This window comes from Athalia rosae, chromosome 2, assembly GCF_917208135.1.
Source record: "Athalia rosae chromosome 2, iyAthRosa1.1, whole genome shotgun sequence".
NCBI lineage: Eukaryota > Metazoa > Arthropoda > Insecta > Hymenoptera > Athaliidae > Athalia > Athalia rosae.
Window position 1 is genome coordinate 1110247 of NC_064027.1, and position 23721 is coordinate 1133967.

General features: G+C 39.2%; 5 protein-coding genes across 10 annotated transcripts; 2 read left to right on the plus strand and 3 right to left on the minus strand.

Moving 5' to 3' along the window:
• The first annotated feature begins 2383 nt into the window (after nt 1-2383).
• Nucleotides 2384-5075, plus strand: LOC105691526 (trifunctional enzyme subunit beta, mitochondrial). The gene is made up of 7 exons (XM_012410054.3): nt 2384-2589; nt 2974-3157; nt 3251-3626; nt 3761-3935; nt 4045-4325; nt 4403-4708; nt 4789-5075. Exons 1-7 carry the CDS (start codon nt 2526-2528, stop codon nt 4831-4833), a joined length of 1431 nt encoding a protein of 476 aa, XP_012265477.2. The 5' UTR covers nt 2384-2525; the 3' UTR covers nt 4834-5075.
• LOC105691527 (exosome complex component RRP41) lies at nt 5043-6413 on the minus strand. Of its 2 annotated transcripts, XM_012410056.3 has the most exons (4): nt 6264-6413; nt 5982-6160; nt 5592-5891; nt 5043-5517 (listed from the first exon to the last, which is right to left on the minus strand). In XM_012410056.3, exons 2-4 carry the CDS (start codon nt 6150-6152, stop codon nt 5161-5163), a joined length of 828 nt encoding a protein of 275 aa, XP_012265479.1. In that variant the 5' UTR covers nt 6153-6160; nt 6264-6413; the 3' UTR covers nt 5043-5160. The 2 variants fall into 2 exon arrangements, with proteins under 2 accessions (XP_012265479.1, XP_012265478.1); XM_012410055.3 differs by having other exon boundaries at nt 5982-6413.
• Nucleotides 6414-6602: 189 nt separating this feature from the next.
• LOC105691467 (apoptosis-resistant E3 ubiquitin protein ligase 1) lies at nt 6603-19197 on the plus strand. Of its 4 annotated transcripts, none has more exons than XM_012409942.3 (16): nt 6603-6768; nt 7155-7375; nt 13527-13683; nt 13751-13956; nt 14186-14385; nt 14470-14707; nt 14809-14978; nt 15078-15258; nt 15405-15616; nt 15712-15978; nt 16062-16137; nt 16264-16553; nt 16634-16759; nt 16832-17020; nt 17107-17369; nt 17440-19197. In XM_012409942.3, exons 2-16 carry the CDS (start codon nt 7198-7200, stop codon nt 17540-17542), a joined length of 2856 nt encoding a protein of 951 aa, XP_012265365.1. In that variant the 5' UTR covers nt 6603-6768; nt 7155-7197; the 3' UTR covers nt 17543-19197. The 4 variants fall into 4 exon arrangements, with proteins under 4 accessions (XP_012265365.1, XP_020711203.1, XP_012265368.1 ...); XM_020855544.2 differs by lacking the exons at nt 6603-6768; nt 7155-7375 and adding exons at nt 8762-10226; nt 11579-11701; XM_012409945.3 differs by lacking the exons at nt 6603-6768; nt 7155-7375 and adding exons at nt 8762-10208; nt 11579-11701.
• LOC105691468 (leucine-rich repeat transmembrane neuronal protein 3-like) lies at nt 11768-13826 on the minus strand. The gene is made up of 4 exons (XM_012409946.3): nt 13240-13826; nt 12937-13140; nt 12374-12858; nt 11768-12294 (listed from the first exon to the last, which is right to left on the minus strand). Exons 1-4 carry the CDS (start codon nt 13319-13321, stop codon nt 11962-11964), a joined length of 1104 nt encoding a protein of 367 aa, XP_012265369.2. The 5' UTR covers nt 13322-13826; the 3' UTR covers nt 11768-11961.
• A 104-nt stretch (nt 19198-19301) lies between the features above and the next one.
• Nucleotides 19302-23340, minus strand: LOC105691469 (longitudinals lacking protein-like). 2 transcript variants are annotated; one of them, XM_012409947.3, is made up of 4 exons: nt 23182-23340; nt 22122-22394; nt 21762-21976; nt 19302-21547 (listed from the first exon to the last, which is right to left on the minus strand). In XM_012409947.3, exons 2-3 carry the CDS (start codon nt 22308-22310, stop codon nt 21782-21784), a joined length of 384 nt encoding a protein of 127 aa, XP_012265370.1. In that variant the 5' UTR covers nt 22311-22394; nt 23182-23340; the 3' UTR covers nt 19302-21547; nt 21762-21781. The 2 variants fall into 2 exon arrangements, with proteins under 2 accessions (XP_012265370.1, XP_048506963.1); XM_048651006.1 differs by lacking the exon at nt 23182-23340 and adding an exon at nt 22590-23049.
• Nucleotides 23341-23721: the final 381 nt, after the last annotated feature.

A 23721-nucleotide genomic window follows, 5' to 3' on the forward strand; every position in this document is an offset into this window, starting at 1 on the left:
ACCAAAGGGCAGTGCTGGGTGGTAGAAGACTGACCATCGATGGAAGAAGGTTACACAAACAGCCGGCAATTGGGGAAAGAGGGTGCGTAAGTTTCTTCGAAGCAGTATCTTTCAGGAGAAATAATCAGGAAAGTAGCAGGAGTCAGAAAATTATCAGATTTACGGGTAATTCTGTGAAGCACCGGCCCTTAAAATTACGGGGGGTAGTTATACTTTGATGATGATGGCATTTTAGGGTGAAAAACTTCTTCTTATTTTCTATGCAATTATTAATTACAGCGGGGCCCCGAACGTATTTTACAAGTCCTGCCGGAATTCAAGTTACCCTAAGACCGCTGATTACACTTTCAAATCTGGGAAAGTGCAGCAGCCGCGCAGCAGTAAATATAAGAAGAAATATATATTTTATACCATCGAGACGGAGCGAGGATGAGCGGGGGCGTGAAAAGCAAGAGCAATAGGTGGGAAAACGGAAAGGAAACAGGGGAAAAAGAAACAAAAGTTTACCATCCCTAGGTGGCTCTCAGTCACTTCGCCCTCGGCGAGACTCTCCGTCTTTGCGGCGCCTGACAATACCCGAGAACCTCGACGACCCCCGAGCGTTGCGGCTAAACTTGACTTGACACCACCGATGTAACCGCTATCGTTCTCACCGCCACTTTTATGCCTTTTCTCGCGAAATGTCACGCGTTGGTGGAGGTTTTCTTCTCTAAGGAACCGCCCCCGCTGCCAAACAATATATACACATACCATCATCCGCGTACCAAGTAATCGTAATCCACGTCGCCACCCTTATACTCCGAGCAATATCTGTGGATGTTTCAATGCACACGAGTGATCGAGTGAAACGCATTCTCGGGGATTGAAGTAAAGATTGAAGTAGAGTCGTTCACAGAAAATCGTACATCGCCATTGACTACAAGATTTCAATATATCTATGATATGATGATTGAGCAATTATCGATCACCTTCGGTAGAACGCGACGTTCTTCTGAAGATTTTGAAAAGAACGATAAAAGTCTTGGAAACAAGTTGAAACAATCGTTTGATGTTGTTATTATTCAATTTGATTCAATTCTCATCTGTTCACAGAACAAAGCTGCAATATCAGTGAAGCTGGTAATGGAATGCAAAAGGAGCAGCGGGTTTTCTTTCACTTTTGAATATTGATGAGATTGTTTAGAGCTGCTACAGAAACCGCGCCTTATTGCGGTACGGCATAATATCGATGGAAATGCATACGTACTGCAATACATGCGTATTATATCCGTTCAGGCAATTATACAGAGTGCAGTAAGATTTGTTACAGTGCAATTAATGCACGACGCTCATAGCTCAAGAAAGCTCTGGGATTTATGCGAGCGTGCAAGCCTAATAACAGTTAGTAATACCTATAGAGATGAATGATCGACATAATTCCACTATGTACGTACCAAGATAAACCCTTGATACATCTACTACAGGTATGTTGGCATTTCATATAGCCACGAAACTGGTCCGCTCCTACTTAGTATCCGATACGTATGGAAATGCGCGTCCAGTGATGCACTTTTGACAAATAACCATCCCAGATTCTTCAACGTAAAGTATAATACTTTTCCATATCAACCGAGGAGAGTTATACATTTTGGACTAGATGTTACACGAGAGCTTCATGTCGACGGGAAGTTATAGTTGAATACGTAATAACTTTATGAAGGCTTTGGGGTTTCGGTTCAAACAATTCCGCTGATTCTCGATTCTCGGATTAGCTGGCAGAATGGTTTTGTGTTAGTTCGAGATCCTCGTGAGATGATTCGATTTGGAAATAAGGGATTGATTGTTCAGATCCAACTTTGCTCTGTGTGGTTTTGGCATCAGATTACCCTACTGCAGCGTTGACTGAACATTACAGTCAACGACTGCAGTGGAACTGCATAACTATGCGATTAGATTTAGGTAAACGTTTTTGTTTTTTCTTCGGACAGAAAATATCGGAAGGTATACTTGATAGTCGGAATTCTCTGAAGGGACGGGTATACGTCATATGAGTTAAATAGTTTGAGTTCGGTATGGTAATCTACCGTATAACATAGTGCTGTCTGACTAATTGACTGTTCAATAAATACCATCGCGATATCACATAATGAAAAGTCTCAACATCGATAGAATCATTTTTCTATCTTTCAGTTGATAACTACGATGTCAATGAACTCAATTTTATTATTTACGCGAGAATTCGATCCGCCCCGCTTTTTTGAAAATTCGTCGGACAGTGGCGAGCATTCGAATTTCGAATTGCAGACTTGTACGCGTGGAACTCGATGTTAGTTCGTGATTACATTCCGCTAGATGTCGTTAGTTCTCATTTTGTACTTTAACAATAAGGTTTTAAAGCACCTTGGAAGTTTATAGTGAATTAAATCTCCCAGGTCATCCTTCTCTGCCGTTATATTCTGTGTCGACTGTGGCTGAGTGTTTACTGGTTCGTTTAACTGTGGTGTGCGTCCGATTGATTGATAAAATAGACGAGAAACTCTCCTGAAATGGCCACGTATTTAGCGAGGAATTTGATACGTGTTAATCATGGGATCAGATCACAGACTGCTGGTATAATTAAAAATTCATTACAAGTATTTCGTCTAAGATAACAATTGAGCTTCGGCACAAATGTGTACTATGTCCTAGCATAAATTGCCAAAGTGCAAAGTGCACACTCGGACTCGTCCCAGATTCGCCTTGATTGAATTAAAAGTCGTCAATTTGTGTTGGACATAGTCAACCCCATCAGAACAGAATTACCACTGTGACGAATAATTCTTTTTTCGTTTTAATTTCTACGTGGATTGTTCACTATTCCACTGATTACAATTTTCATTCATCATTGTTTCTGTTCAAAAATCAGTATTCCTCGATGAACTCATGCATCCACGAATTCTATCAATTATGCACAGTTGGATATTTTTCAAATATTTTCCCATTTCTTTCACCTAGTGCTCCCTATGTCATGGAAGAGCCATGGCGATACTAACAATGAGGTCAGGGGCTACGCAACCAAGGGTGGAAGCCCTGCAGGAAAGAATATTGTCTACGTAGACGGTGTGCGTACTCCATTTCTCCTCTCAGGAACACACTACAGCAAACTCATGCCTCATGATCTCGCTAGGCATGCCCTTCAGTAAGTCTGAATCATGAGAATCAGTTCAGATAATCGCAACAAGTTTTTATACTTGACAATTTTCATCCTGATGAACTGAATCATCTATTTTAGAGGTCTAGTGAAGAAGACTGGAATTGATAAGGATTTGATAGAATACATAACCTATGGAACAGTAATCCAAGAAGTGAAGACATCCAATGTTGGTCGGGAGGCAGCATTAGCTGCTGGTTTCAGTCAAAAAACACCTGCACATACCATAACTATGGCCTGCATCAGTAGCAACCAGGCTCTGACCACTGGCGTAGGATTGATTGCTTGTGGTGTTTATGACATCGTGGTTGCTGGTGGTGTTGAATTCATGTCTGATGTCCCAATCAGACATAGTCGTAGCTTGAGATCGGTTATGTTGCGCGCCAGCAAAGCCAAGAGCATAGCTCAAAAGCTCTCACTCTTAGCAAGCATCAGGCCTGGCCATTTCATTCCAGAGGTGGGTTTGACAACATGATTTTCTGATCAAACTTTGATGTGGAGCTGATAGTTCAGATTGTTAGCATTATGATCAAGGGAGCACATTGCAAATATTTGGAACGTGCAATACATACAGTTATTTTTATTCTTCAGTTGCCAGCTGTAGCTGAGTTTTCCAGTGGCGAAACTATGGGCCATAGTGGAGACAGACTGGCTGCTGCATTTGGAGTATCACGCCAAGAACAAGATGAATATGCGTTACGTTCACACACTCTTGCTTCTCAGGCTCAACAGCAAGGACATCTCTCTGATATCGTACCATTCAAAGGTTTTTAAATAATCTCAATCCTGTTCAAGTTAATGACAACTGAAGCAATTACTTGTTGATGATCTTAATGCTTACACATGTGGGGGGTGTCTGTTCTTTCTTCCTATAGTACCCGGCATCAATGACGTCGTCACCAAAGATAATGGAATTAGAGTCTCGACACCAGACCAACTCGCCAAGCTCAAACCAGCATTTGTCAAGCCTTATGGAACAGTAACTGCAGCTAATGCATCTTTTATCACTGACGGCGCATCCGCTGCTCTGATTATGACTGAAGAAAGAGCCAAGCAACTTGGACTCAAGCCTAAAGCGTATCTCAGAAATTTCACTTATGTCTCGCAGGATCCAGTCGATCAACTACTTCTAGGACCCGCATATGCCATTCCCAAGGTATAGATACTTATTTGAACCTTTTCTCTGTAACCTTTTTGGGGAGCTGTATCCTCTTAATCTCAAGCTCGTTGCAGGTATTGGAAAAAGCTGGACTAGATTTGAAAGACATAGGAGTATGGGAGGTACATGAGGCATTCGCAGCTCAAATCTTAGCTAATTTGAAAGCATTGGACTCTGACTGGTTTGCCCAAACGTACTTGGGCAAGTCAAGTAAAGTGGGTGTGCCGGAGATAAGCAAGTGGAATAAATGGGGTGGTTCTCTTTCAATTGGACATCCTTTTGCTGCGACTGGAGTTAGATTAGCTACACACACCGCCAACCGCATGATTAAAGAAGATCAACAATTCGGAGTGATTGCTGCATGTGCTGCTGGTGGTCAGGTTAGTCATCATTTAATTTGTTTGGCGATAATTAATATTTCCAACCAAATAATCAACTGATTATTACTTCTGATTCTCAGGGAGTCGGAATGATCATGGAAAGACACCCAGATGCTAAAGTTTAAAGACGATAATTCAAGGATGCTGAATTAGAATCCGAGAATAATAGACTTTGTCGGTCTCACATTGACAATTTTTGAAGATAACAACTGTGGAACGCGCTCATGATAGTTTTGCAAAACGAAACAATTTATACTTTTACAGCCGTTAAATATCTGTTATCGTGTAAATATATAAAATATATTTTTTAAGATTTATTATCGATAGAAAAAAATTCAGCGAGAAAAATAAATCATATTTAATCAAGTGCGATATTCTATTCTTATGTCCCCAGACGTACTTCCCAGGTGGGCCATACATTAAAAATTCATGAATTAATTCTAATTCTAAATCTAAATGAAATGTGGGGCGTGTGTTGCCAAGTGGGTTCGCACTGCCTCGTCAAGTATGACTCTGGTGTCTCTGCAACCTTGTAACGCCCGTTGTCGCAGACCTTCGAGTTTTGAAAGATGCAATCGCTGCCCACCACCTTGAGCCACTACCACCAACCCTGCATTCTGAGTGTCTGTTTCGTAATTGGAACTGGGAGCCCCAGGCAAAGCAGCAATTGTGAGAGTTGTGGCTCCTGTGCATTCTTCCATATGATTTGTGTCAACTATTCCCAGAGCTGCACCGGGACCTTCCTTACCTTCAGCCTCCTCTGATGCGCCTATACTTGCACTCATCGCAGTGCATCCAACTGAATAATCCTTTGAAGAGGATTTGGATAAAGTGGTTGTTTTTTTTTTTTTTGATAGCTGTGAAATTTGAGCTGAATTTGTACCTTAATAGGAATACCAGCATCGATGAGAGCAAGAGTGGCTGCATTCACAGCGACGCAGTAGTCGCTTCCATCAGATTGAAGAACTTCTACAAATACGTCTATTTGGGAGCGTGGATAGAGGTCTACTTGCACAATTGCTTCTATTGCTCTGCGTAGCTGCATCGAAGTCTCTTGGGTCTTTCGATCACCCCTTGGCTTTTTTTTGCGCTCACCTGCGCTAAAACTGAAAACTGCCATGCTATACTGACAATTTACAACCCCTCCAGCACCCTTGTTGCCACCGCGACTGCTACCTCGAGGCTGTAGGGTAAAACTCAACTCGTTAAATAAGTTGCCCAGATCTGGTTAGAACATTGGTGAGAACTTTGTTCACATGATAAAAATAACTACCTGGTGTGGCCCGTACACTGCAGCGAGGACCTTTGTATTCCCTTGTTCTAGATATGCGCTGCCGTCTGCCTGCCCAAAGACACCCATGCGAACACGAATTTGTCTCAACTCATTAGCTCGGCGTCCATCAATCCGAAGTCCTTGGTCCGACACCAAGTCTTGCCCCGACATTTTAATCACTGATTATTGAAGACAAAGTTCAATTCAAATCGTTGTTCGTATCTTTATTTAGTGTTCTCATTCATTCCTCTTCAAATTGTACTTGTGTCAGTCAAAACCAACCTTAATTAAACAAACCAACGTGACTACTGATGACTGCTGGCTAGTGACTACTGCTTACAAGCACAGGAGGAAAGTAAGAACCGCGTGCAATGCAGTCCCACGTGATTATCATGAAGTTTTGGGGCATTTGAAAATCTTGGTAACGGTGGTGTAGTCTATCGGTATTCTTTTAAAAACATCAGTGATGAATTATCTGATCAGAATCCAGGAAGTTAGATGACGCTACTGTTCCATCACAGAAAATTCCTAGCAAGATTCTTCATTCATTAGCCGGCCGGTTGGTGAGCGTAGTGGTGTTCGAGCTACACAGTTATTAAGTCCTTAGCAGTTCGACTTGTCAAAGTTTCGTTATTTTGACGGCTCACTAAATTACATGTGTACTAGGAAGTGTTGCTAGTGTTCGAATAAGAGGTTCATCCACTATCTCGCTTTATGCTGGATGCATTTTTGATCGTCATGAATTTATGAAACTTGCTCAGAGGCCAGCTATTAATTAGCATGCAAAGTAATATAGTATTCAATATTTGTTTATAAACACTAGTACTCAACTAGTTCATAGGTGATATCTCAGTATCAGAACTATCAAAAAATATATGATAGAAACTTTTTTCAATCACACCTTTGCTTATTCAAAAAACAATAACAAAATAGAGTGGTCAACCCTATTTTGACAACATATCGTAACTCAGTTGGAGGGTCAATTGTCTCTTAATCTTAACAGGTTGACATGATCTCCATTTCATTCACTTGCACACATAGTGTTTTTTCTTCAATGAGAAACACATGTATATACCTTTGCCCCAAGTACATTAGAGCTTATGGAACAGCGACTAATCTGAAAAATTCTACCATCGTTATTACTGTTTTCATTAATTAAGGTCATTTTTCCAGATGCAGAAAGTGCTGCGATAATCTGGAGACTTTTAGCCTGGGAATGGCTCGCTGGTCGACGGTGCTGTCAGGGGTATTCCTGGCATTGTCGATGATTTTGTCGCTTGGAAAATTACTCATGCTAGCAGCAGGAACTAGCAATAATGGAGAACTCACTGAGGCTGATCAGTGGCTAGCAGAGATCGGATTCAAACAGTACCGCTCACTCTTTAAAGAAAAAGGTATTTTCAACTTACATATATTCCACTGTGCAAGGATTCGTTCGGAGCTCAGAGTGTCTCTGTTTCCGTTGACCTGGAAAGAACACAAAGCTGGCACTGATTTTCATAAACTGGAAGTCTAAGCTCCTCAGAGATGCTCTAAAAGGACCAGACACGCAACAAACTGCCCAGATCATTTTCCTATTTTCATTCACTCTAGCTTTTGGTATTCTTTAGCAGTTTTATCAACGAATCTGACCTACCAAACTTCATCAGTCAATTATTAGCAATGTAATTACTATGTCTGTCAGTGGCAAAAATTGTCAGAGTTGGTGACGCATTCAATCACGGTGATCTTTTTAAGTATTAAGTGTGAAGAGGAGGGTTCAGTTTGCGTGCTACAATTATAAAGTCAGATTTTATAGCGACGAAATTGTAAGGAATAAAACGAACATTTTGCCGCACGCTGTATAAATAACCGAATTATCCGAATTATCCGAATATTCGCTGATCAGGATTAGGCACGCGAAACACCTTTAGAATCGATCCGTGAAACCAACTCCCGCGCTATATAGATATACGCAAGACGTTAAAGTGCGAGACCTCGTTTTCGAAAATGTTTAATCTGATAATCTTCTGACTAAATGGAAGTTTGGTATACATACATACACTTTATAAAATTACATCATAAGCGAAAATTTTCAGAAAGAATGTCGGAAATTTGTGATATTCATGCCACTGCAGATCAGGAACGTGCATTCTATAGAAGTAAAAGCAAATAATAGTGCCTTGAATTTGTGGTATTCAATGCATCGCAGGTAGTTCGTCGTGAAATAGAATTCCGTGTCCTAAATCCGCGCGGTCGTAGCGCTCAGAGTTGAAATTCGCCGTCTGTATAAGCAATAAAGCATTGAGATCTCGCGATGATTAAATATCGATCGGCGTTGTTACTGGTCGTAGATATTCGCCCACAATTAACAGCAAAGTATTCTTGTTTAATTAAACGAATTAACCGTGCCAACTAATGATGATATAGTATATTCATGGATCTTTCCTCTAATTGATCGCCGCAGTCAGTCAGTGATGACTCTATAGATTGCCTGTGCTATATTGATCATGAGGGGTCCGCGCCTTCATTAACGCTGCCAATAAAGTACCTATGTAATTACTTTTTCAGGTGGGTATTATAAGTCTATTATTGATCAGATGTTATACCGCGATATTGTTGCATGCCTATCAAGTTATTCTTTGGGATTGCGATATAGACTGTATCTAACGGTAATTGAGTTTGACACGTCAAATCGCGAATAAATGAGAGACTTAAGTCACGTGAATTGACACAATTTGGCGCATGATCCCTTGTAAAAAGTATAAATTAATCCGGAATGTTAGTTACTTTTATTCTACGCAGTACGAGTGTAGATGTAACTTTTATTTTTGTGTATGTTATCTGATTACTTATATAGTGAACTGCTCCGACGCATGACGCAGTCTCTTAATATACCTACATCTACGTGTAAGTACATAGGTATAATCTACAGGGTGATCCTGATTCAGCGGACTTATACCCTACGCCTCAGGGACGTTCGAAACGTCGGATTTGGCTTCCAAATCTTTTCCGTACGTTGTTCAGCAAGTTGTTATTGAACTCATGTGAGATGAAGTACTGCTTTTCTTTATGATAGCGTACGGAAATTACTAGACATCCTTCTATTCAGTGATGGAAACCCCTCAATTTTTTATCTATTAACCGAAAGTGTAAGAAAAAATTAATTATCACGAAGGAGTCTTTACCGCCCTTTTCATGCAGGAGACTGGGATCAGTATCGATTCATCCCATTATTTCATCTATTTCATATAGTTAAGCTTAGGGTGTTTCAATGCCTGGGAAATTGCGGATGAAAACGTGTTGGCTTTATTGTAAAAATCGTAACTCCAAGTGGGTCTTGTACCCTACGAAATCGTTGGATCGCAGAGTTGCGAGAGCGATTCTACCACCACCCTGTACAGCAAAAAGAGCGGATAGGGTAGTTCCTGCGCCTTGCCTCTCGGTGGTTGTTGGATGTAGAAAAGGTCGGCTCAGGTCGGATCGGGTCGCGTTGGGTCGTGGAGCCTCAAGGGGTGCGCTGCGGCAATGTCACTGCGCGATGTTCCATGTTTCGTGGCTATTTTGCGGCGGGGGCGCGTGTATTGAGGCCGTTACCATAGTATTATTTCACCCCGTGTTATTCCATCCCCCGACCCAGAGCAGAGTCGGCCCAGTCGCACTTCCATTCGCAGTCTCGGTCGCAGTCGCAGTCGCTCCTAGTCGGTGTCAGTTGCTAGTCGTGCGCCTCGTCCGTTCCGCTCGTTATATTCAACCTCCCCGTTAATCACCCACCCCCGCAGCATCGGCTATACGCATTATTAGTAATCCGCGGTATAAATCCAAACCAAGAATAATACACCTCCCTGTTAAAACTGCAGCATTATGCCCCCCGCGACTCATGCTCTCCCTGGATATCCTTTTGACTTCAAATTTTCTTCCTTCGTTATTTCAAACAAACCCTGTTCCGTTTATATTCCATTCCTCAAAAGTCCGCGATTCAAAAATTTTTGACACCGTCCCACACGTGTTCATCGTAAATAATTTACAATAGTATCGCCATTCGCGCTCTGTTAGCGCTACACCTAGTGTAGATAATTTGTTTACATTTGTAATTGTGATTTGAAAATTTCAACGCTACTAACTTTCTTTTTTCGAAAACCCTCGAGCGATTTTAGAACGTCATGTTAATGCGGCTCGAACGGTTAATTCGGTGTAGCCGTTCTTCCGTTCTTCGTTGAAATCGAGATAGCTGCTGTAAAACCACAGGTGCTTCAATACGATTAAGTACATCATACCTTATTTTATGTCTGTGATATACGAGAACGATGGTTATCGCAAACTTTTGGCAGTATCAAACCCCGAGAGTCGGCAGTTATTTTTTATTTTTTTTTTTTCTACAATCGTAAATTAAATTGCTGTTTCACCATTTCCACCCCTTAAAAATACCAGCAGCCCCCGCCGCCAAAAATCTCTTTTTTTCTACATTTTTAACTAATCTATTTATTTATGTTCTATTATCAAAAGACCAATTTTGACGTAGAATCTTTACTGAAGTAATGAACAACTTTTACCAACGATGAACGGCTGGCGTTGCGCCATACGTTTGAATTTTCTTTTACATTAGTCATTGCGAGTATGACCGATTTCTTGAGTTCTTTTGAGAATTGAGATTATTCCCTTTCCTTTATCGTTATACAATTCTATCGTATGTACGAGATCAATTTTGTACGATTTTTTTTTATCAAAGTTTGTAATTTCGCCCCTAGCAGCATTGAAGATTTTCGCGTGTCTACGAATTACAAGGTTTCAGTTTTTCTCTTTCACTTTCAGATAAGAGAAAATTATAGGTAGGCAAAGCGACGTGGTCTGGAGAAAGAACTAGATCGATATAATACCGATGTAACGACTTGATAGACGAGCTTGTATGAATAATTATGAACACTATAGTAGTTATCCACGTACACGTTGGTTTTAGATCGTTAATTCAAAGTAAGACAAAAGAGGTCGAGGGGCTGGCGGGGAAAACGGGGTGAAACTATGGTAGGGGGTGGAAATTCGCTGAAGGTCAAATTAAATTACATCGCATACATGCACCGATTTACGAAATTAGCATTTCCAAATATCCCGCGTCCGTTATACTTATACCTATGCTAAGCAGTATTTAACAACACGGTGCGGGATACTAAAACCAATCACATCGATTTCGATTGGGAATAATTGCTTATGAATATAGATCATAAATCAAAATTATATCGGTATCGAATTTATGGCCAAATATTTGAAGGTCTCTCTATGACGCGATTGCTTCTAAAATCATGGATAAAAATTGCATAGTACAAGATTTTCGGAAATCAAATAGGCTCGATATATTGCAGAGCAAAAGGCATAACTGACCTGCCTTTCAAATTACAATTTTCGTACCATTTTAAATCAATGTTTGGCCGAGCTGTTCTCGAATAGAATATGTTTGAATATTTTGATTTCCAGTTAATTTTTACGGTGAACTTGAATAAGATCAGGCACTATCCGATTCAATTCAAATATTTGTCAACTTTTGATCTTCTAATGATAACCGACACGTTCAGTCTTAACAAAATGGATTAACAAAATTGATGAAAAAACAATTTGAATGCCAGGTGTTTCTATCATGCCGGATAAAAGCACGGAAAGTAAAGATGAGAAACGAGGAAAGGATTATTTCGTCGAAGAGATATCATCGATTGGTATGTCGCTGCGTCCGAGTGGTAGTGCTTCTTCCGGTGAGTGAACACCGGAGTACCAAACATGCAATAGATTATCAATCATCAATGTAGTAACTGCACATATTGCGATAAGTCGATTTATGTTATTTAACAAATTACAAGCAAATCATGTAAAATCATTGTAAACACGCTCATAGCGTCACGGTTGTCTAGATTCTTATAAGCATATTAGATTTAGCATAGGCCAGCACCTTCCTTTGCACTATCCGTACTACTGCCTCGCGTGTTGCGATGGGGATAGTCATCGAATCAGCTGGTTAATGGGGTATCTTTGCAAGATTATGCGTAAGAGCTAGTAAGTTCATCAGGACGTCACCATTTTTATTCACATTTCGGCTCTGGAGACACTGCGTTAGAGTTTGCCTGGCTGGAACACATTCTTGGGTGGATGTCGCCAGAGAAGCTGAAGAACGCAGTATGGTACTTAGTTGATCAAACATATTGGAAACTACACAGGTGTTCATCCTCCTGTCTGCGAATTGGTCTGTGGGCAGATCGGATAAACACTGCCAAAGAATACCATCCAACCATCTATACTTGTCTTCATTTGTAGCATAGTCAACTTTATGGTTCTTCAGCCAAAGCGTTATCTGAAATATATGGTAATTTTATTGAACTATTCGCGTAAGGTTCATTTCTATGCTACCAAAGTACCAAATTACTACATACCCGCGCCCTACATTGGTACGTTAGCGGATTTTCCTGAATACGTATATTTTTCAAATGCCTAATATTCTCCAGGTTCTGCGTGGGTATGCATGTCAGAATATTGTCATTGATGTCGAGTCTTTGAAGTTTAGATAGGTGGAAGTAGATGGTTGGATCCAAGTAAGAGATGCGATTAAAAGACAAATCTAGCTGAACAAGATTTGGGAGGTCATCGAACCAAGTGGCCTTTAAATTTGTCAAATTATTGTAGGGTAAACTCAGTTTTTTCAGAATACTCAGTCCTCTGAACCCTTGGTTTCCGATCGAGTTAATACCACAGTCATGGAAATTCAAATTCTCAATAGTCGATGCATTTTGCACGAAAGTAAAATCACCAATCTCAGGTATGGACGATCCAGATACAGATACCGTTATCAAGTTTAATGTCAGCTTGGATTTCACCTCTATAATGTTGCTTGATGAACATTGCAACCAATCTCTCGGACCTGCGTTTAGTTTAAAATCCCAAATGAGCGAAGCTTTCAACCACGTACTATCGTACTTCTTTCGTTAAGTTAACTCACCTTGATTGTATTTTGACGTAGAACACACAGAGGCTGCATTTACAATGCAGCAAGCAAAAGCGAGTATTTTTAAGAGACGATACATCGTGGACTGTTCGGAACTACTGAATCGTTTGGGAAGAAACGTCGAGTAGCAAGAGGCACATTGAGCCTCAGGATATTGCTGGCCAGGAAAAGAATCTAATCTATGTGATATTTCCGTTGCTGTGAGATAATATTTATCAAAAAGCAATTTTTGTTAATAATGTTACGCATTTTGCAGCTATTTCAACAAAACATAATTGTATAATTACACCTACGCACCATATCGTAGTAATGCTTTACCAATCACTTGATCTCTGTTGTGAATATCCGAACAAAAAAGCACAAATTGATTATAGGTCATTCGAACACAAACATTATTAGACGTCGCTTTGCATATTCATACTTGAAAAAAAAAACCTCAATAATTCTATTATTACACAAAGGGAAGCTTATTTCCTGTCTGCGCTATCTCGCAACACATGGATCGTGCCCTTGAACAATGAAGCTAATTTGTTAGAATTCGAGTCTGAATGATGGTAATATTCAAAGTTAAATATTTATTGAAGGTATCTCAAGTCTCGCGAATTGCGGAGAAGTTGAGGCACTGCCGGAACTACCACTGCATGATGAAGAGCGTCTTCAGCGTGCTGCTCGCCTTTTGCAACAGCGTCTTGTGCTGCGGCAATGGCTTACGGAGCACGGGCTCCACAATCACTATCAAAAGTAAGTATTGGTATCGCTCAATCTACAGATATTTTACTGGAAATATCATGTATATCGTTTCTCGCAGATTGGTTCAGATGGAAGTTGTTTCTTTGGAAGACGTCTACTGGGTCGAGGATCATGCTGCACGCGCTGCCTTGGGTAAAGATCTCGCGAAATGGACTGCAGCCCGTCAAGAACTTCCCACTTCAAAGGAAGACCTAGCCACGTTGAAAGCAGACCTCTGGAGTGCTGTAGTCAAAAACAGTCAGCACCAAGATGCATGGACTTGGGGTACGTTTATACCTTGAGAACATATTTCCATCTTGCCACAGATTTAGAATTTGGTAGTTCGTTTATGTAGAGTAATATAGTAACAGCAATAACGAATTAGAGCGATTATAGAGCAATGGTGTACAGAAAGTCATGTCACTGGAATGCATAAAGTTATTTCCGTATGTTTACATTACCATCTTCTTTGATACTCGCTTTAATCTTTGTGTTTATTTAATTAAAAAAAAAGGTGGGATGCTGGTTGTGTCTGTATCAGTGGCAGGCTTAGTAACATTAGCAGCTATGACGCAGCCTGCTCTAGCTCCTGAGGCAAAACATTCGCTTCTGCAATACGTTACGGGAAAATATCTACTTCCGAGTAACTGCCGCGTACATTTTCAATGGGAGGAACCTCAACTTGTTGGAGAAACTATGACGTTCATGGTCAAAGTGAGTTCAGAGTCCTCCTAATTATTCATCGGTAAACAAACTGTGAGCCCTCGATTAGGAATGGGCCTTTCTCTTCTGTTTCAGTTTTATCAACGAAATGGGCAGCCATATCCGATATGTGACAAAGACAATCTAATTGTAGAAGTAACCGAAGGTGCCCGAAGAGTAGCAACTTTGATCGAATTAGGTGGCACTGATCCACAAGCTGCCAATGCAGCTATTGTCAAATTCACTGTTCGTCATGCTGGTCAATACCGTATTGCCGTACTCATTGGCTCATGTCATGTGCACGGCAGTCCTTTTGTTAAAAATTTCCTTCCAGGTGATTTTTCATTCATCTCTGTAAAAGATATTTAGAATTTTTGATGTTGTTCAGATAGTACCAGAAATCAATGCTACAGATGCCAATACCATATGTTACAGGGCCGCCTGACGCCAATAAAACGGTATTTGTGCGGCAAAGCTCCACAGTTGTGTGCACAGCGGGTGTTGCACACTCGATGGCAATTGAGCCTCGAGACGAATATGACAATCTCTGCATTTTTGGAGCCACAGATGATCCTACAGTGGGGTATCAAGTAGACATTAGTCAGGCAAGTTGAAACTTGACTGTCAGTAATGGCTTAATTTTTGGAATAAGAATTATTAAGAACTTGAAAAGCACATATGTTTATACTTTCTTCCCTCATCAGATTGGCACTGCTGTTGAAAAAGGATCTGCAGTAGATTGCAGCGTGCAGCTAGAATATGACTGTCCAAATCAAAGAATTTGCCTCAGAGTCAGTTTTCCTAAAGAAGGCTGCTATCATGCCACAGTAAGCTTAGCAGGTCTTCAGCTTCACAATGGAGACTTTGACATTATAGTTCTCAGCAGTACGTGAGTTTTATTTATATCAAACTATTCCTAGATTGAGAAAAAAATATGATTGTGTAGAAAATTGTGTGGGTAGTCGGTTTTGTGTAGAACAGATGAGATTTTTTTGATTGCCAAATAAGCTCACTCGCTGTATTTCCAACAGGTAGTGACGCAACACTTGTTCACAAAAATGTCGCTTCGAAAAACCCCCATATTTGCTATGAAGCAAAGTTGATGGGGATGCAGGGAGAACGTTACTCCAAGCCTAGAAAAGTATTTTGTTACGTGTCCCCCAAGCAGTTGACTATCAAAGAGTATCTGCTCAAATTCATTCCGAAGCGCCTTGTTACCTTTAGGCTTTGTCCATCGACAAAGGTAAGGCTGACACCAAAATTAAAATAAACGAGATTAAATCATGAATTTAAAAGAATAATATAAGAAACTCAAAGAGGCCCTCAATTCCGTTACAGTTTCATTTCGAAAATTCAAACAACCAATATTCGGGTTACGATGCCTTTTCCATTGACGATGGCTGTCAACCACCAGTTGAATTGATATCTCGATGTCGTAACGTGATTGCAGCAACTTTCACCCAATTCTTACTAAAAAATATTGGTGGCAGTGAGACTTTTAAAGACAAACAAGATTTCTTCTACCATGAAGTTCGCAAGCATCATCAAAAACATTATCACGAAAAGTTATCAATGAAAGTTCAGCGAGACAAACTACTTGAATCCGTGAGTATAGCTTTCAATTTGAAACTCAAGTGTTGTAAACGACTGCCATTAACTGGATTGAATTTTGGAAATTTTTTTTACAGTCAATGAAGGCCACTAAAGGATTCTCTGTTAGTGATTGGTGTCGAAACTTTGAGATCATATTCCAGGGTGAACAAGGTAATATAATATAACTTATCCATGCTTATCCGTCCAGTCATAGTTTCTTTCGATTTGCTCTCAAATTTGAATAATCTTGGTTCTTGTCTTTGTTCGATAATAACTTGTAACGTAACTCCTATAAAGGTGTGGATTGGGGTGGCGTTCGTCGAGAGTGGTTCGAGCTAATTTGTGCTGCGTTGTTCGATTGTGGAAATGGCTTATTTTCTTCATTTGGAGAATCTCAACAGGCACTGGTGCATCCAAACAACAAAAGGCCTCCTCATCTAAAACCAAAACACTTCGAGTTCGCTGGAAGAGTCGTTGGAAAATGTCTGTATGAATCAGCGCTTGGGGGGTCCTATCGACAACTCGTACGAGCTAGATTCACAAGATCTTTTCTTGCTCAAATAATTGGCCTTCGAGTTCATTATAAGGTAATTCCAAGTTCATCAGTCCGATACTTTTCTTTTCGATTGTGAGTCGTATTATAGATTTGAAGTTTGATGCTTTCCAGTATTTCGAACAAGATGATCCTGATCTTTACCTCAGCAAGGTCAAATACATCCTTGAGAACGACGTTGAGGAAATGGAATTGTATTTCGTGGAAGAGGAATATGACACGAGTGGTCAACTTTTGAAGGTATTGTGGAGACTGCAAGTTTCATTTGTGCTGAATTGCTCCAACCCAAATTGAATGAACTTCAATTTACAGGTGGCTGAGCTGATCTCAAATGGGAGTAAGACGCGGGTTACCAATGACACGAAGCTCCGGTACTTGGACGCATTAGCACAACATCGTTTGGCCAGTTCCATACGTGATGAAGTAGACTACTTCCTCCGTGGGCTCAATGAACTCATTCCCGACAATCTGCTTGGCATATTTGACGAAAATGAACTTGAGGTCAGCAAGAAAGCATTCCCGCCCGAATGAAATCACCTCTTTTTCCTCGAGTTAAAATATTTTCACAGCCTTGGTGATTTTTTCAGCTACTACTCTGTGGGACAGGTGAATACAATGTCGCAGATTTGCGAGCTCACCATATAGCTAACGGCGGCTCTCCCGAATTCTTACGAGTTTTGGATTGGTTCTGGACAGCAGTGAGCAACTTCACCCGCGAAGAAATGGCCCGGCTATTGCAGTTTACTACCGGTTGTTCCCAATTGCCTCCTGGTGGGTTTCAGCAGCTCAGTCCACGCTTTCAAATTACAGCGGCACCAACGTTCGCTAATCTACCTACAGCACATACATGGTGAGTGGGCAATGTTTTCTTCGCGAGGAAATCTCGAAAGAGTTCGAATCATGTGCTACTTTTGTTTTAGTTTCAACCAACTATGCCTCCCCGATTACGAGTGCTACGATCATTTCGAAAAAGCGTTGCTATTAGCGATCAGCGAAGGCACAGAAGGATTCGGCATGATATAAGGAGAGCAAAACTTGTTACAACTTCTAGTCCGTTTCTAGTTGGAGTGGTAAAAAGTTAGTTCTTAATATACGTATTTTGTACCTTGCGACATGTCTTCGTAACTGATAGAAACTAGAAATATTATCTACAGTGGCAATTGGGTCGTTTGTACTTTTACAATTAGTGAAAGGCAAATTTAATTGACCTTCCAAATTTTATTATCTGATATTTGGTTAACGGCTCTCGCTGTTGTACCTTACCCAAAAACTCCCGTATAGGTTCTGCCGTAAATACTTATAGTTACAAAGCACAACAACCACTTAAAACTCAACCTACATTCCATAATTCGAACGCCTTGATCAAAAGAAACAAACTATTAATTCCTGGTTAAAGTCACTGCGTATGAATAGAGTTGGTAGAAGTGACAATGCAATTAATTAAAGCAATTGGTCGGATATCATTGACGATTTAAAATGCTATAGATTCTAACTAGAAAAGAAGCTAGTACGTAGAAGTGTGATGATAATTTCACATCCAATGCTCATACAAGTGATCTAATCGCTAGAAATCGATTGCTAGTTTTCGCAGAGTAAGGTTGATTCTTCATGCCTACTGCCTGCCTGCTGTATATTTGCCTAGTTGATAGTCTTGTTATTAGCAAAATATATTAATATATTATAGGTATAATCATTAATGCAATCTGCAGAGATGTTCTACGCGTGCGTGTCCAAGTACCATGTACTGTGCAATAAGTAATACATACCGAGTATGTATATGTATGTGTATAGGTATAAAATAATACTCGTAAAGTTTGATAACGGTACGGTAAAGATTTTACCACTGTAGTAAAAGTCGACTATTCAACAACAATTATGATATGCACAAATATGATATGATATTATTGTTTGTAATATTATTATTGTTATTATTATCATTATTATTATTATACATAATATTTATATGCTCATAGCAATAATCAAAACGGTATAACTTAAATTTTGACTTAGGGAATTTAATGAGTATGTATGAGATTAGAATACCGCGACATTTTACTTAGAACATTTGTTGATCGGTATGCACACAATTACAATTTACGAATAACCTTACTACTTGTGAAAATCGAAAACTTGAGCACTGAAGTATATAATTGTACACACTCACTGTATCGTATACAGATGTATATGGATACAATAGACTCTGATAGAAATTGTTGAATGATTCTCTAGTACCAAGTTCACACGTACGTGTACCTGCTCCAGTTGAACCCGAATAATTTAAGTTCTCTACTTAACTTTTTTTATAACTTAATCATCATAAACAGATTTGTTTCAACTTGAACTTGCGATCCACTTTGTCCTCACGGCAGCGTTACCTCATATTTTGTGTTTCATCATCGTCTGTCTCGCTTTATGTTTTAAGATAATCTCTGAGTATGCAAAGCAATTTTAATGTGTTATAGAAGTTGTTACTATGTGATATACCTATGTAGGTACATTTGCTTGTAGATTGCGGTAAGATACGGTATTACTTGTAGAGTTGTGATTATTTTAATTGAAAATATTTTTTTTGCACATGTTATGAACACATGAGCCATACCCTGAATCATTCTTCGTTGTATATCGCTCAGTTCTTGTAATAATTCTTAAGATTGTAATAAATGAACACTCTTTCTTTACACGGAATCATTTTTTACTGGTAACGCAGCAACTGTGATGAATGAGCGTCTATAAAAATATATAAAAGTAAGGTGGGCAATCAAACTGCATTGAAAAAAATCAATATATTTACACGATTTATTTTATATCTCAACATCATATTATAATCATACTCATCGAGTCACGAAGACGGCAAAAGTAACGCTAGAATAAGGGGAAAAGGGACTCAAGGGGAGGAAACAGATCAAACACAGAGTGCAAACTTATGCAAGAGTAAAAAAAAGTTAATTGATCGTTGAATTTTATCTTAATCTTAATAACTAACCACCTCCCAAGTCAACTGTTAAATTGGTCGTTTTAAATTTCTGGATTTCAAAATTATGGTAAAAAAAAAAAAAAAATTATAATAACAGAGTAACAGAAAAGAAAATAGAAAGAAAGTAAGTTTGTTGGTATTTAGACATTGGACAAGAATCATGAAAACTTTTACCACATAATGTTCTTTGTTAAAAATGATCTATTGTATAAAATCGTTTTCATCGCTAATGATTATACTATAATTATCATTATCATGTTTGCTCGTTCAATCAACGTTCAACCACCAAATGCCCAGTATCTGTAGGAAGTAGGAACTAAATGAATGTTCATTTATAATAACTTAAATTAATGTATGCAATCCGTAAGTATCTAACAAAATAGATAGCGTCCGAGTTTCTCGAAGAACGGCATATAATGGTTCGTATGCATGGAGAGGGATTCACCAGTTGTCTATTGGTGATTGAGATAGCTGTTCGAGCACAAACTTTGAACTCGTAACGAAAAATTGAACAATAACTTCCTACAGCCATGTGTCTTTTGAAAGAATTGCTTACTCTTAACAACCGTCAAAACCTTATATTACGATATTCTCAAATTTTTGCTTCACGATTAAATTCAATGTAGTGAAATCCAGAAAAAATTACATGATTACAGCAAAATCACTCTACAGATCCCGATAGTCAGTTTTAAATAATCCAGTGCCTCAGCAAATTGTTAGGAAATGGTAGTAGGGGAACAATCGAACTCAAGATGCCTTAATAACTGATATCGAGTTCGTAAGATTAAATATGAAAGAATTTTCATGTCATACAACTACCCGTTATAAAACCAAGCGTACGTAAGTTTAAGGTTTTGGCTCTCTTGAAACCGAAACAGAATCATTTCACATTGTCATTTCGTTTCCTAAGAATTCGGCGGATAAAAAGAAGTTTAAAAATATTATTTCAACACTTTTGAACAGTCTAAAAGTATTACGCTATTGTTGTAAATAAGTTATTTCAACTATATATGTATAATGCTATTTACGGTCGTACCTGAAAAAACATGATCAGAACAGTCGATGCATCGTACCTCGGATAATTTACAAAGTTTTCAATTCGTCCGGATTGTAATTAGGTAACCATGCGATCGGAAACGACTACTCTGCTTTTTGCTTGTAAAAAAATGTGTGTGTGTATGTTACAGTCAACTTCTTTCAGTTCTTGGAAAACCATTCCACAATATATTATTATCATAAATAAGTTTGGTTCTATCGGTAATAGTGTGAAAACGCCACAAGAATACTGGCAGCATTTGGTTGAGTGGTACCAGGATTACCAGAGTAGCGAAATTGCTTCGGATTGCCTACTTTGCTCAGCGATTGCTGAATGTGCCGAAAGACCAAATTTTTACTGAATAGTGAAAGTTTAAGCTGTGTTTTATCGTGAAAAAGTAAGCAACTCAATAACGCTTCTCACAGTAAACTTGGGGTTATACTCTGCTATAAGGTATCCGGCTCTTTTGCAAATTTATCGACATTAATCTCATTTTCCAGGTTCTTTGAATGTTTCGGAAATTGCGATAAATACCTGGATGGAAAATTGAGTCGCAATTTGTGCAGTATTTATTTCATCAACCTTGATTCAATTCATCTGGTCATCAGCCTTTCTACTTCAAGTTCCAAGATAATTTACCGGAATTGAATGCGAATTATAGGTATCTCAAGTTTCAATGAATCTGCAAACCAGCCGCGTACGACAATATATTAAACTATCCGTGATTCTCTTGTTTATTTGTATCTCTGTAGCACTCCGATTTTAAAAAAATAACCAGTTTGGTAGTCTGCAGCACACTGGTTCAAGGCTGATCAACTTCGATCATTGATGCAACTTGTACTTCATAATAAATTGTCTAGGTAAATGCAATTAAAAAAAAAAAAATTATAAAATTTTAATTTACAAGTCAAGTTGATAACAGTCATGAACCAGATACACTATTTAGCGCTAGTGTATGTGCTTGTGAAATCACTTTACAACATTACAATTTTTTCAGTCTGCACGTTTCCGAAAACACCTGGAAAAATAGGATCCGCTATTAATTAATCATCAATATTATCTTATCTTTGCTGACCTATTGCAAGTCAGCAGAAGTGAAAGGGGTTCTCCTCCATGCAATATTATTTTTCCAAAATTCAAAATTCTAAACGACCATTCGTTGAGAAAGTTCATTAATGATTAGTAATATTGGTTACTGTGGACTGAGATTGAAGAAAAACATGATCACTTACTGTAACTATTTCCAAAACATTTAACCCTCCCTCTTGATGGCGCCAGGAGCTTCGGCTAAGCCTTTGACTTTGAGTCGATCTGCGGTTTTCAGAAATGCTGGGAGCTGGTCTTGCGATACGTTAACTTCTCCTGCGTACATGAACTCCAGAATTGCTTGAAGGTGACTGTATGCTACATCCTTGAGAATTATAATTGGATGTTTCGATGGATTTTCCTGCAAAATTGATATAAGGTTTTACAGTGAAAAAAAGTTTTCAAGATATTTCTGGGATGTCAAAGACAGCAGCATGAATTTTCTAATACATCAAAGACTACATCTTTTATGGATTATGATTATTATATGTTTTTGGAATTCGAACCTCGAGCAGCGACTTGAAGTATGGACTACATGCGGATAGGACCATTTTATGTGCTTTGCAAGTCTGTCCTTCGCACGCAAGGGTAACATCCGTAAAGCTCTTTTCATCCCTAAGATTCTTAAATGATGATACCATATTCGACTGGAAATCATTCCATTTGAGGAAAAACTGTTGCTGTTCTCCAGCCATTTTAGATAAAATTATACAGTCTTGATCGAAGGTAAAAATAATCTACGACCAATCGATCCACACTTCACCACACCAAATCTGGAACTGCAAAATTTTTCTTCATTATTTAACTATTCAACAGCAGAGAGAAGAAAACTTTGATGAAGTTCTCTGAGCTGAGAAAGGTCTGTTTAACAACATAATCAACTAGAAAGTGCATTTAAATTTTTCATCCAAGCCAAGGAAATTTTCCAAATTTGAGATAATGGAAATCAGACAACTAACTAATAATGTGTTCACCTGTTAGGAGAGCAGTGAAAGATGTGAAGGAAAAGGTTTATGAATTTTTAAGGCACTGAGCGGATGACTTATATTGTTGTATGCAGGTTTGAAGCACGTTCAGATTTACGGAATATGAATACGATAAAAGTTAACGTGTTCTACTGGTTTTCAGAAAACAGGCAGAAGAAAGTTTGAATGAACCGAAAATGGGTTCCATATTTTGGGAAGATACTGACAATCGGAGTTATGGGTAATATCTGTGAACAAAAGGTTGTCAAGTCTTGTAGTTCGGATGGTTTTTCAAAAGGAAAAGGTATAAAGTACGAAGGAAACACAGGAAAAAGTTTATAGGTTAACTATGTTAAGTTTTGGCACGAGTTTGACGAGATGTTGTGCTTCCATTATGGGGTTAAAATGAAATAAAAATCATTGCACGATTCTAATCGACTGCCATCGGGGTTTGTTATTTTAAGCTATTCCGTAATGGATGCTACCCATTATTCGCATTTCATCGGGACGAAATGCATGCAACCCGTCATCCCGTCAGAATATGCCTTCGAACAACGTGGAAAAATAAAAAAAGCCCTGAATTTCACTGGCTTTTACTCACCCTTTTTTGACACTCGCCTTTTTGAGCGGAAAATTTTTATTGAGAGCAGCGACGAGTCAAACGGATTATTTAATTATATATTTGGCGAGAAGTTTTCACCAATGGAACCAATTTTTTGTTGTGGCTAATACCACGACGGTAAAATTCGGTCGCTTTCGGCAACCACCGACAAGTATCGAGAGATTCCGTACACTTCCGTGTTCCTCGATAAAAAAGTTTCCCGTCTTAGGCCTCACTAACCTATCTCAATTATCAGCTAATCATCTATTATTCGACCATCGGCTGCCGGTAACACCGGCTCCTTTCAAATAGTCCCAGCGTCATTGATGACGAATCATTGGTCAGTGGCGCGATCTGGTACGTAGACGCAGCTTTTCTCTTATTTAAATCCGAAGAATGGTCTGAACCCGATAAGGGCTATCTAAGAAAGTGATCAGTGATTCCCGACGAAGATAAACTCGATACTGGGTAGGAAGATCGTTGTGCCGGACAAAGTCGTGAGTTGCTCTTACGGGAATCCCTCAGCCCCATTCTTCGGCC

Coding starts and splice junctions, on each gene's coding strand:
- LOC105691527 (XM_012410056.3), bottom strand. CDS start 6,152: ATGTCGGGGCAAGACTTGGTGTCGGACCAAGGACTTCGGATTGATGGA. Junction 5,892..5,981: donor CAGTGTACGGGCCACACCAG/GTAGTTATTTTT, acceptor TTTACCCTACAG/CCTCGAGGTAGCAGTCGCGG. Junction 5,518..5,591: donor ATGCTGGTATTCCTATTAAG/GTACAAATTCAG, acceptor TCCTCTTCAAAG/GATTATTCAGTTGGATGCAC.
- LOC105691526 (XM_012410054.3), top strand. CDS start 2,526: ATGGCCACGTATTTAGCGAGGAATTTGATACGTGTTAATCATGGGATC. Junction 2,590..2,973: donor GATCAGATCACAGACTGCTG/GTATAATTAAAA, acceptor TCTTTCACCTAG/TGCTCCCTATGTCATGGAAG. Junction 4,326..4,402: donor CCGCATATGCCATTCCCAAG/GTATAGATACTT, acceptor AGCTCGTTGCAG/GTATTGGAAAAAGCTGGACT.
- LOC105691468 (XM_012409946.3), bottom strand. CDS start 13,321: ATGACCTATAATCAATTTGTGCTTTTTTGTTCGGATATTCACAACAGA. Junction 13,141..13,239: donor TAAAGCATTACTACGATATG/GTGCGTAGGTGT, acceptor ATTATCTCACAG/CAACGGAAATATCACATAGA. Junction 12,859..12,936: donor TACGTCAAAATACAATCAAG/GTGAGTTAACTT, acceptor AACTAAACGCAG/GTCCGAGAGATTGGTTGCAA.
- LOC105691467 (XM_012409942.3), top strand. CDS start 7,198: ATGGCTCGCTGGTCGACGGTGCTGTCAGGGGTATTCCTGGCATTGTCG. Junction 15,259..15,404: donor TGACATTATAGTTCTCAGCA/GTACGTGAGTTT, acceptor TATTTCCAACAG/GTAGTGACGCAACACTTGTT. Junction 16,760..16,831: donor CGAGTGGTCAACTTTTGAAG/GTATTGTGGAGA, acceptor TTCAATTTACAG/GTGGCTGAGCTGATCTCAAA.
- LOC105691469 (XM_012409947.3), bottom strand. CDS start 22,310: ATGGCTGGAGAACAGCAACAGTTTTTCCTCAAATGGAATGATTTCCAG. Junction 21,977..22,121: donor ACTTCAAGTCGCTGCTCGAG/GTTCGAATTCCA, acceptor TCAATTTTGCAG/GAAAATCCATCGAAACATCC.